Genomic DNA, 12,269 nt, shown 5'->3' with positions numbered 1-12,269 from the left:
CTCCCTCTGCCTTGCATCAATGCTGGGTCTCCATCACAGCCTGGGGTGGGGGACTCAAAGCCAAACCCACACGAATAATGAGATGATTTTTTTTTTAAAAAAAAAAAAGAAAAACAATAATAGATAATCCTTATTGTTCTTTAAGCTGTGGTGGGGCTTTGGCTGGCGCGGGACCCGCCTGGCAGCTCACCCCCTCGTTTCCACGGAGGAGAAACAGAGTGAAGGCATTTGGTTTGAATTAAAACCGCTGGAGTAAGGAGAGGGCGAGAGCAGCCGAGCACACGCGAGGGCTCGGGGCCACCCGCGGCGGCGGTGCTGGGGGACACCGGGAGGACTGGGGGGACCCGTTGTGCCCAGAGAGGGGGCTCTGGGAGCACCGTGGGGCGAGCAGCCTCCCCCCAGCTCTGCCATGGGCTGGCGGGTGCCGTCAGGGAGGAGCTGAGCATCTTCCAGGCACCAAAGACATCTTTCCTCTGTTAATTAGCCCCTATTAATTAATGCCACTGCTGGATTATCCCATTTTCCCAGGCTGGGCTGCAGCGTGCCAACTCGGAGCTCTCCTCCTGGGGCATGGGGATGCTGTTTGGTCCCCTCTGCATGTCCCTGCTTGTCACCTGTGTCCCTGCAGGGGGGACATCTCAACGTCACCGGTCATTGCCCATCCCTGCCAGGCACCCAACGGGCACCGGTTTGGGGGAGCCTTTGCCTGTGGGGGTTCACAATGGGGAAAACAACCAAGCGACGTGCCCAAGGCCACCCTGAGAGGGGACAAGTGGCAGGGAAAGACCCTGGGAAAGATTGCCATGGGGCTGGCGATGGGGAGGGGAGGGGCTGCCTTCAGCCTGGGTGACCAAAGCTTCTCCGTCACGTCTTTCTGGACCCAGGGTGGCCACAATGGGTGCGGAGACAACCACGGCTTCCTCGTGATGAGACCAAGGGGAAAAGCAACCCTGTGTGGCCAGGGAAAGGAGGAATAAGCCCAATTCCAGGTCCCGCGGTGGCCAAGGGCTGGGAAAAAGGGGCGAGCTTCCCCCTTTGCACCCGCCATGAGCTACAAAGCCGGCGGAGTTCCCCAAATTCCCATAAATCACCTCAAACAACCAATTGGGATCCCGGTGGCTCTGCCCATCCCATCCCAGCCCAGCCCAGCCCTGGCACCGCAGCCCCTGAGCCTGAAATGAGCCAGGCTCCTCTGGAGCATCCTCCCGCAGCCAAAAAAACTACATGGGGAACCTTCCAAGCAGCAACACCTCCAGCGTGGGCGGGCTGGCCAGCAGGAATCCTGCCTCCCACATCTCCTAAATCCCAAATATCCTGCCTCCAAGATCTCCTGCCTCCCAGGTCTCCTGAATCCAAGGTCTCCCGTCTCCCAGATCTCCTGAATCCCAGATCTCATGCCTCCCACATCTCCTGTGCCTCCAAAGTCTCCTGCATCCTAGATCTCTTGCCTCCAAGATCTCCTGAATCCCAGATCTCCTGCCTCCAAGTTCTCCAGACCTGTTCTGGAGCCAGGAGCTGGAGCCGATCAGGAGCCTGTGATCCATGGGGCCGGGTCTGTTGCCTTCATCTCCGCCAGCATCCTCAGATGGGGAGTTTCGGGGCTACATCTCCCGAAACGAGGGTGCTCCTTTCCTTGGGCGCTTCTGCCGGGCATCCAGGGGTACCACGTGTGGAAAGGTGGCCGGCTCTCAGTGAGCATGGAGATGGGGTGCAGTTTGGATGTCCATCCTTATGACCGGTTCGGAAATGGCTGGGCTCATTAGCCACGTCCTAACGAGCCCTGCAGCTCAGGGCTGGGTGCTCAGAGCCTGGCCACGTGGGGATCCAGGTTCAAACACCAAAGTGCACGCAGGCAGCTGGGATTTAACCCAAACTTAGCAAAAAAAAAAAAAAAAAAAGGCAAGGTCAGAGTCCTAATTTTGGGCTAGGTGCTTTTTTGGGGGGGATAAGACAGGGAGAAAGGGAGTGTGAGTCTCCAGGAGCCAGAAAACCGCTGCCAGGCTTGCGAGAGGGGATATTAAAAGCAGGCTGCCTTGAAACCACGCCGGCTCCGTTGCCGAAAACATCCTGTTTCCACAGCTCCGAGGTGCTTCGCGGTATTTTTAGCCGTTTACTCATTTTCTAACCCATTTCTACGGAGCGTGTTGTGAGTCGCAGGACACCTGCCCGAGCCGGCTTCCAAAAGATGCCTCGGGGGGAGCTGCCTCGCCAGAACCACTGGGTTCACGTGGTGGGGACACCAGGACGTGTCAGGGGGGTTTATCTCCAACAGTGGGTTGTCCCCCCTGCAATGCCCCAGCCCTGCCGGAAAGCACCGTGGGGTGTGCAAGTGTGTGTTTTCACACTCACGTGTGTTTCTGTGCGTGTTTCCACCTCCCAGGGAGGCTTTTTGAGGAATATTCCTCCTTTTGCATGGATAGGATGGGAAGCAGGTGGAGCGTCCCCCACTTCTGTGTTGCTGGCCCGGGGATGGAGAGATGCTGGCAGCCCAGGGCATGGACCAAGGGGCACAGTCACCCCCTCGCCCAGGGTGGTGAGAGATGGTTTTTGGGGAGCAGCTGGGGTATCGCAGCTCCACAACCCTCTCCAAGGTCTGGAGATGAGGTGGACACCTCATGGTCATTTGGCCCAGGTGGAATGGTGTCTGCTCCAGGTGGGACCTGCTCCAAGCAGGGTCCTCACCATGGCCATGGGAGGGCAGGGATGGCATCAAACGATGATGATCCTCTTAAAGCATCATGGCCAGCTCTTCCCAGCCCAAGAAGAACATGAGAACAAGTCTACTTCGTCAAATGCTGTATCTTTCTGGGCACCTTCCCCTCTGATGAGGGATGACGGATGCTGGGCAGAAGGTCTCAGATCTGAGAGGCTGTTGTCAGGTCTCCAGCAGCACAAAGTGGGATTTTCCATGGGAAAACCAATCCTTCACCATTAATAGTGCCCATGAATACCCAGTCCTGGTCCTCTGAGGACCATCAGCTCCAACGTTGAGGTTCCAGCTGCAGACACCTGAAGCTGAGGAGCATCAGGGTTGTCTCCCTGGGCTCCATGTGGCTTCCAGATGGGTGGGGTCTCCTCCCCCTGTCCCTTGTCCCCAGACCACCCTCTGCCTATGGTTTTCCTTGATGTGATAACACCACTCCGGACAGTCCCTGTTGGCTCGGCTGGCTCCAGCTCAAGTCCTGGAGATACATCCAGACACATCCCGATCCCAGAGGCTTGGCTTAACATTCCAGACACGCAGAAAGCCATAACGAATGAGAGGACTCTTCCCCTTCATTTTGCCTTCTCCCCCCCCCGCCCCCGCCCAAGACTGCGGTCCACAACTCAGGGGGTAAGGTGGTTTTACTGGGGTCAAGCTGGAATCCTGCCAGTCACAGGACTCCAGGAGGTGGGGTTTCCAGGATGCCCGTGACCGTGAGGCCCCTGGCCCTCCCCGATGCCATAATATTATTGTTATTGCTGGAGTTGCTCTCAGGGGAGCAGCTGTAGCTCAGCCCAGGACACGCGCATCCGTCCCGAGCTCTTTGCACAATCCATGGCATCCCTCGCTCGGGGCTCCGCGGGCCAACAACAACATCCAAACAATGTAAGGCAAGAGAAAGAAGTGGGAGAGGCTTCAAGATTCCTGCAAAACCTTCTCTCTCTCTCTCCCTTCCCCAGCCCTGACAAAAAAAAAAAAGCCAACCCCTAAATCCACCCTTTGCAAAAGAGACAGGCTGCCTGCAGCAGGGAGGGCACGGAAAATCACCCCCAAGGGATGGTGCGGGGGCAGCTGGTGGTGATTTGGGGCTGGAAAAGGGCGAGGGGGGGCCATATTCTCCTCCCCATGGGTTCTGGATTTAAATCTGGGAAGGAGGCGGGTGGGAATCCAGGAGCTGGTCCTTGGTGGTGGCACTTCCCACCCACGCCTGCTGCGGCTCCCATCCAAGCCCCCCCCACCCTATAGAGCCCCACATGGGGGTGCAAGGAGGGAGTGTGGGTATTGGGAGCATGGATTAAACCAGACATCTTCCCAAACCACTTCCAGCACGATGAGGGAGGGGGAAACAAGCCAGCGGTGAGGAGGACCACATGGGATGCGTACGGAGGGATGAGCTAGGGCTGGGAGCAATTAGAGGTGTTTTCCAGGGGCTTTTCCCAACCCTGCACTCCCCAAAAATCCAGAGCGGGGGGCGCAAGACCCTGCCCACATCTCCATCATTGATGGAGCTAGGGTTTCTCCTTAGCCCAAGCAAAATAAGAGGGGGGTCGGTGCCAACCCAGCAGCCCTGACCTAGTGATGGGGACGATTCCAGCCCCAACCACGGGGCTCCTGAGCTTCTCACAAAGTTGTAGGGGCTGGAAGGGACCTCTGGGGATCATCTGGTCCAACCCCCTGCCAAAGCAAGGTCACCCAGAGCAGGTTGGACAAGGAATGTGTTCCAGGTGGGGTTTGAAACGGAATTTCCCCATGTCCCAGTTTGTGCCTGTTGCCCCTTGTCCTGTCCCCGGCCACCACTGAGAAGAGTCTGGCCCCATCCTCTTGCCACCCGCCCTTTGGCTATTGCTCAGCATCGATGAGATCCCCTCTCAGTCTGCTCTTCTCCAGGCTGAACAGCCCCAGGTCCCTCAGCCTTTCCTCAGCAGAGAGATGCTCCACTCCCTCATCATCCTCGCAGCCTCCACTGGACTCTCTCCAGCAGTTCCCTGTCCTTCTGGAACTGGGGGGCCCAGAACTGGACCCAGTGCTCCAGATGGGGCCTCCCCAGGGCAGGGCAGAGCAGAGGGGGAGGATGACCTCCCTCCACCTGCTGGCCATGCTGTTTTTAATGTACCCCAGGAGACTATTGGCCTTCTTGGCCACAAGGGCACATTGCTGGCCCATGGGTAACTTGGTGTCCACCAGGACTCCCAGGTCCTTCTCTGCAGAGCTGCTTTTCCAGCAGATCAGCCGCAACCTTTACTGGTCCATGGGGTTATTCCTCCCTAGGGTACTGCCGCACCACAGAGGGAGGACGCAGGCTCAGCTCTTACCTGCGAGGATGAAGACCCCAACGAGGATGAGGAAGACGAGGAGGTAGAGTCCCACCACAGCGTACTTCAGCGCCGCCAAGGAGCCCAGCCGGCCGCAGCGTCCTGCTGCCTTCATCCTCCTCCCAGGACCTGGGGGACAGAGCGGGGTGTCAGGGAGATCATCACACACCATCTCCCATCGGGAGAAGGTAAAGGCTCATGTGGATGAGGTGGTAACAGTTTGACACTGAAAGAGGGGAGATGGAGATGAGATGTGGGGAAGAAGTTCTTTGCTGTGAGGGTGGTGAGAGCCTGGCCCAGGTTGCCCAGAGAAGCTGTGGCTGCCCCATCCCTGGAGGGGTTCAAGGCCAGGTTGGATGGGGCTTGGAGCAACCTGGTGTGGTGGGAGGTGTCCCTGCCCAGGGCAGGGGGTGGCACTGGATGGTCTTTAAGGTCCCTTCCAACCCAAACCATTCTACGATTCCATGATTCTCCCTGGGCGACCAAGCTGGCCCCTGGGGTGCCAGAGATGGAGAGGAGGTACAAGGGGTTGGGGTGTCCCTAGCCCACCAGAACCCCTTCCCCACTGCACTCTTGCCCTTCCCCAGCTGATTGTCCATCTGTCTGTCCTGCTGGAGGACAGGGAGGTTCCCAAAAGCCTCCAGCCAGCGAAGGGTTACCCTGGGCGTATTGCTTAACTCAGCCCTGTTTTTGGGGCTCCGAAATGATGGAGTGCTGAGGTCAGGCTCGCTGACACCCCGAGGGGACCCCCGCGGGGATGTGGGGTGCTGGAGGCACCCCACCCCCCAGCTCAGGTGCGACAGGCGGTGCCGCTCCTGGGGGACCCCCTCCATCTGCAGCTCATTACCCACCCGCCCTTCCCATTCCCCGGCCCCGGCCAAACAGATGGAGCCGAGGGTTTCGGGATGAGGAAAGCGGCAATATTTTTCTGACATTAACACTTATATCAGGTCCTGGGGGACTCCGGGAGGAGCTGGATCGGGGCCCCGAACCACCCACTCCTCTTCGGCTGCTCTGGGAAGAGCAGGAGGGACCGCAGCTGCGTAAGCAGGGCTTTCACAACAGCCCGCGCCGAGGAGCCCACGGGCAGGCTCCGGCCAGTAACCAAGGGGAAAAGCAAATATTTCTTCCCCCTGCCCATGCCCAGGGGAGCCGGAGCGGTGGCCCGCCCGGTCAGGGGGGGTACAGAAGGCAGGAGGCTGAAAGCAGTCAGGACTTCTTGTCCCCTAAGCCCTGGAGGGGTCCAGGGCTGCTGTCCTGGGGGTCAAGGCAAGCAGCAGGTTGCTATGTTGGTCCTCAGCCCCACGCCAAGCACCTTCTGTGAGCCCAGGGGGTGCTCAGGTGGTGCCATCCTCATGATGAAGCTCTCAGGGTTGACCTTACCCCTGCCCCATGCAGCTTCACACCAGGCACAGCCCCACAAGTCTCCTTACAGCACCTTCTCCCGTAGGAATGGGGTTCCTCTGCATCAGGATGGATGAGCAGATTTGCCCTGAGAGACCCAGGGCAACCTGCCACAAAAATACCAAAGCCAGGGAGATACCTGGAACCCTCCCTGCCGTCACCGCATGCAAACACAAGGTCTCTGCTGGGGATGGTGGCCTTGGCCCTAGAAGACACCAAGGGCCCAGAGGAGGCCACAGAGATGCTGGGAGGGCTGGAGCCCCTCTGCTGGGAGGACAGGCTGAGAGAGTTGGGGGGGTTCAGCCTGGAGAAGAGAAGGCTCCGCGGAGACCTTGGAGCCCCTTCCAGTCCCTCCAGGGGCTCCAGGAAAGCTGGGGAGGGACTCTGGATGAGGGAGGGGAGCCCTAGGAGGAGGGGGAAGGGTTTGACACTGAAAGAGGGGAGATGGAGCTGAGATGTGGGGAAGAAGTTCTTTGGTGTGAGGGTGGTGAGAGCCTGGCCCAGGTTGCCCAGAGAAGCTGTGGCTGCCCCATCCCTGGAGGGGTTCAAGGCCAGGTTGGAGGGGGCTTGGAGCAACCTGGTCTGGTGGGAGGTGTCCCTGACCATGTTTCTATGAACTCTTCCCTCCCACCTCTTCCAGCATCACTCCCTGCAGGCTCTACCATCCCCCTGTCACCTTTGCAGGGTGGCAGAGCATGGGGACAGCCCGTGGGCAGGACCTGCCCCTCTCTCTGCCGCAGGAAGGTGGGACGGGTGCTGGATTTTTCCTGCCAGCAGAGGGAAGGTGGAAGAGGCAGGAGCAGACACGCTGCTGAAGAGCAGGGGGACCCTTGCAGGGTGACATCGAGTTTGGGGAGTGGCATCGAGCCTCAGCTTTCACCTGGGTGGGAAATCCACCCTCCGGACTCAAAGCTGTCCCCATCCCAAGGGCTGGAGGGCAGGAGAAGACCCACACACAGTTATGCCTGGATGTAGTCCATCCTGGCCATCGGCTGCCCTCTGGAAGCACCCAGGGTTCTCCATCACTTCCTGAGGATGCCCCACATGCCCAAACCCAGGAAGGTGAGTCCCCACCATCACCCTGATGCCCCATCCCATGTGGTGGGGACAGCGGTCCTGGGAAGCCTTCTCAGAACAAGGCCAGTTTCCCCAGAAGCCCCAAAGGTCTCTAAGCAAAGCTGCCAGCACAGGGGACCTCAGATCTCTTCATGAGCACCCAACTCTGCCACCTTCTCCCACCTGGGCTGCAAAGGTCTCGGGAAAAATTCCTCAAGGCTGTTTGGTTGAGGACCAAGCCTGGAGCTGGTGGGACATCGACAGCATTTCATGGGGCAAGAGGGAAGGAAAAGAGCTCAGCAAGTCCACAGTGGAGATAGAGGCCAGGTGAGATGGGCGGGAGATGTGAGCAGGTCCCGCTGTGTCCTCCTGCACAGCCCCATTGCAGGACATCTCTGGACAAGACCCCGTGCAAGAAAGCCAGAGGAGGAGGAAAAAAAAAAAACCAAAACCCTCAAAAAATCAACCTTTAGCAAGCAAAGTGACTTTCCTTGGAGTGCAACCCTGGTCTGTGGTGGAGCCAAATGAGATCCTGGGCACCTTGAGAGGCCCATGGACCCTGTGCCTGTCATCCCCAGTCAAATGAGAAAGGAGGGGACAGGAGAGGAGGCACAGAAACCTCCTTGCAATGAGATTCCTTGGGCATTTCCCCCGGTGAGACAGGAAAGGAGAAGTTTCCTGCTCCATCTGGGACCCACACATACATCATGGTGCTACTTCCACCAAGGCACCTTCACCCTGGACACCTGGGGCAGGGATTGCTCCTCTTGCTCTGGTTCCCTGGGACCTGGAACTGGAGCACCTTTGCCTGTGAGGGACCAAATTGCTGAGCTTCTTCCTGAGCAATCCAAGCTCCCGTGTTCCCCCTCAGAACCTCTCCAGGTTTCTACCACAAGATTCAAAGCCGCATGTGGAGCCCGTACTCACCATCCTCGCAAAGGTTCAGTTTGGAGAGGTTCCTTCCCTCGAAGGGCTCCTCGAAGATGGAGCCGTTCTCCCTCTCGTTGAAGGTGTGAAGGTACATGGCTTTGTTCTCCATCCTCCCGCTGCTGGTGGAGCAGAACAGGAACGTGAGACGACGGTTCTTGGTGGTTACAGAACATCCTGACACAACAAGGGCCCAATCCTGGCTAATCCTGTACCTTCCATGGCCCAGTGCAACATGGTATGGGCTGGTGCTGGGGACATGGACCAGCTGCCAGAGGAGCTTGGCAAAGTTGACGACCACATCTCAACATGGGATTTCTTGACTTGCTCGTGGCCCAGGCTGGGCTTGGCAGTGCCCCAAACGAGAGCCAAACCCTCTCAGGGAAGGCAGGGAGACGCTGGTGGGTGAGTTCAGCAGGACCATGGGTCCACCACCACCGCCTGGTCCTGCCTGTGTCCTTGTTGTCACTGCCACTCTGGTCAGGAGGCTGGAGCTGGGTTGGTCCCAGGGACAGGACAATGAGTACTGTTGTCCCTGGGGAGGTCGTGACTCTGCGGCCACTGAGGCAGGAATCAGCCCCCAGCAGGGCTCTGGTGTGGAAGGAGTTAAAATCACCCGCTAAGTGGGACCTGCTGAGCGCTCCCAAACTCACCCCCTGCACCCTCCCTCCCTGCCAGCACACGGGTGCTGTGCCCCGTGGGGACCCCCAACCTCCTGCCACCCCCCGCAGAAAGCATCATCCCCGGCCCCCGGTCCCACTCCCACGGGGGAGACATCACCCGTGTCACCCCTGGGGGGGAGGAGAGTGCCGGTGTTACCCCGAGGAGGTGTGTGTGTGGGGGGGGGTCTCGCAGCACCGTGGAGTCAGACCTCGCTCCCCCCCTCCTGCATCCCAAGTTGGGGGTGGCAGCTCCCCACGCAGGGATGCTCTGGGAGTCACCGGCCCCTCCTCACCCACCCCACGCAGGAAGCGGGGGGGTCCATCCCCGCACTCCACCCCGCTCCCCTCTCCCGGAACTGCGTGTGTGTGTGTCCCCTTGTCCCCGCGACCCCCCACTCACCTGCTGGGCGACCCCACGGGGGAGCGAGTTTCCCGGGGCCACCTCGCTCAGTCCCCGGGCTGCGCCATGGTGGCCGGGACAGGGGGGCGAGGACAGCCCCCGACCTCACCGTCAGCTCCCCAGGGGCGCAGAGGGGCCGCCGCTCCCCGCCAGCCTCCCATGGGGTGGAGGTGGGGGGGTCCCGGGGTGTGGGGGGGTGATGCGCGGAGCCGGCGGGGCGGCTGCGGAGCCGGCGGGCTGTGAGCAAGGACCGCTCGGCCAGGAGGGTTTTGTAGGCGGGGAACGGGGGGGGGCCGGGCTCCCCACGCTCCCCCCACCTTTCTCCGGGGCCGCCCCCCCCCGCCCATTCGCCGGCCTCGGGCCGCCCCGGCACCCGGGAGGAGGGCAGGGGCAGGGGGAACCGGGGCAGGAACATCCCCGGGGAGACCGGGCAGGGGCAGGGGGGGGCCGAGACAAGAGCATGCTCGGGGGGGCGGAGCATCCCCCGGGGGATCCGGGGCAGAGGCAGGGGGGCCGGGGCAAGAGCATCCCCTGGGGGGGGGGGGGGGGGAGATAAAGCAGGAGCATTCCCGGGGCGGGCGGAGCATCCCTCGGGGGGCTGGGACAGGAACATTCCCCGGGGGAATCGGGGCCGGGGCAGGGGGGCCGGGGCAGGAGCATCCCCTGGGGGGGCCGGGAAGGGGCATCCCTCGGGGAACAGGGGGCTGGAGCATGTCCCAGGGACACCAGGGAAGAGGTAGGGGGGGCCAGGGCAGGCAGGAGCAACCGCAGCCCCCGGAAAGGGGAGAGGGGCTCATCCCCCACTGCGCCCACAGGGAAACTGAGGCACGGGGGACCAGGGGGAGCTGAGCTGACCCCAGACCACTGCTGCCCTCTGCCTTGGTGTGGGTGGCAAAGGGACCTTAAAGCCCCCCCAGTGCCACCCCCTGCCCTGGACAGGGACACCTCCCACCAGACCAGGTTGCTCCAAGCCCCCTCCAACCTGGCCTTGAACCCCACCAGGGATGGGGCAGCCACAGCTTCTCTGGGCAACCTGGGCCAGGCTCTCACCACCCTCACACCAAAGAACTTCTTCCCCACATCTCAGCTCCATCTCCCCTCTTTCAGTCTCAAACCCTTCCCCCTCCTCCTAGGGCTCCCCTCCCTCATCCAGAGTCCCTCCCCAGCTTTCCTGGAGCCCCTTGAGGGACTGGAAGGGGCTCCAAGGTCTCCCCGGAGCCTTCTCTTCTCCAGGCTGAACCCCCCCAACTCTCTCAGCCTGTCCTCCCAGCAGAGGGGCTCCAGCCCTCCCAGCATCTCTGTTGCCTCTCCTGGACCCATTCTAATCCCTTGCTGAGGATGGTTTGCATCCTCCTGTAGGCTTGTGCTCCACTTTGCCTGGCACCATCCGCTGGTGACGTGGTGACTGTCACACTGAGGTCCAGCCCCAAGATGCCCACGGGAAGGAGGGACATAGGTGTTGTTGAGGAACAGAAAACGTGATGCTTTACGCTGCTGTGTTGGAGGTGACCCATCTCCAGGATACTTTCCTGCCGAGGCTTGGCTAAGTGGCCCCAGCAGCCCATTTTCAGAATTAACTCATCAAGTAATTAAGGCGTCTTCCTAAAGCAAACGCCGAGTGACCTCTGCATTCTGGGGTTTTTAACTTTTTCATTTTCTGAGTGTGCCACCTACTGATGGGAAAGGAAGGCGGTAACGAGTTCCTGAGCTCATTAGGAGACATGAAGGATTTCCTTCAAAGACAGACAAATAACTGTCTAAAATAATTAATTCTAAAAAAAAATATATAAATTCCATAATTTACAAGAATTAGCGAATTAGAGTAAAACAAGCCCTTAATTTTCTGTATTTGAGCATGATAGACTTTGGATTTCAGAAATCTTTCTGAGGTGGTGACCAAGCGGTCCTTTTGCCCCGTGGATTTCTTCCCAGCCTTTCAACAGCCCCAAAAATTTTGGGGGTTTTGGAAACCCCCAAAATTCCGTGGTTCTATGAAATACCAAGTTTGGGTATTAGGGAAAATGTAATTGGGGCAAGTAATTTATTCGAGAGGGGACTGGGAAGGATCGAGGTGGATGGGGAAGAACAAGAAGAGAAAATGGGGAGAAAAGGGGCTGATGGAATGCAAGGAAGTTGCTGCTCAACACACTTGTCTGGCCAAGCCCTGCACCTGAGCCCCACAGTCTGTCCCACCTTCTCGTTGAATCCTCCTCCTCCTCCTCCTCCTCACAACTCTCTGTGCGACCTCACTCCATCCTCTCCCTGTGTGTGGTGTGAGTAGGGGGAATTCATGAGCAACCACCAAGTGGGACGGGCTGGATTGGGCTGCTCAGGCCAACCACGGAATCCCAGAATGGTTTGGGTGGGAAGGGACCTTCAAGACTATCCAGTGCCACCCCCTGCCCTGGGCAGGGACACCTCCCACCATACCAGCTTGCTCCAAGACCCTTCCAACCTGGCCTTGAACCCCTCCAGGCATGGGGCAGCCACAGCTTCTTTGGGCAACCTGGGCCAGGCTCTCACCACCCTCACAGCAAAGAACTTCTTCCCCACATCTCAGCTCCATCTCCCCTCTTTCAGTGTCAAACCCTTCCCCCTCCTCCTAGAGCTCCCCTCCCTCATCCAGAGTCCCTCCCCAGCTTTCCTGGAGCCCTTTTAGGGACTGGAAGGGGCTCTTGTACTGGAAAACTTCTCCTAACACCTAACCATGACACCCCAGCAGGCTTTGCTTGGAGAAGAATTGCGACAGCTTCTCCGTGGACTCATCCCAAATGTCCTTTGCTTGCCTCTTTTTGTCTGGAGTG

At 59.4% G+C, this 12,269-nt stretch overlaps 1 protein-coding gene across 2 annotated transcripts in view; it reads right to left on the bottom strand.

Annotated features, from left to right (window-relative positions):
- Positions 1-9,727, bottom strand: part of SCARA5 (scavenger receptor class A member 5) — a 34,415-nt gene extending 24,688 nt beyond the window's left edge. Inside the window, exons 1-3 of one of the 2 annotated variants that reach the window (XM_074153490.1) lie at positions 9,466-9,727; positions 8,404-8,525; positions 5,017-5,145 (exon numbers count right to left, since the gene is read on the bottom strand). In XM_074153490.1, the coding sequence (XP_074009591.1) occupies positions 5,017-5,145; positions 8,404-8,515 (241 nt within the window). In that variant the 5' untranslated portion in view covers positions 8,516-8,525; positions 9,466-9,727. Of the gene's footprint in view, positions 1-5,016; positions 5,146-8,403; positions 8,526-9,465 lie in introns of those variants that run through there. The other variant, XM_074153491.1, reaches the window with a different exon arrangement.
- Between the last annotated feature and the right edge of the window lie 2,542 nt (positions 9,728-12,269).

The sequence above is a fragment of the Numenius arquata genome, chromosome 9 (genome assembly GCF_964106895.1).
Source record: "Numenius arquata chromosome 9, bNumArq3.hap1.1, whole genome shotgun sequence".
NCBI lineage: Eukaryota > Metazoa > Chordata > Aves > Charadriiformes > Scolopacidae > Numenius > Numenius arquata.
This window is presented reverse-complemented; position numbering and strand designations above follow the sequence as displayed.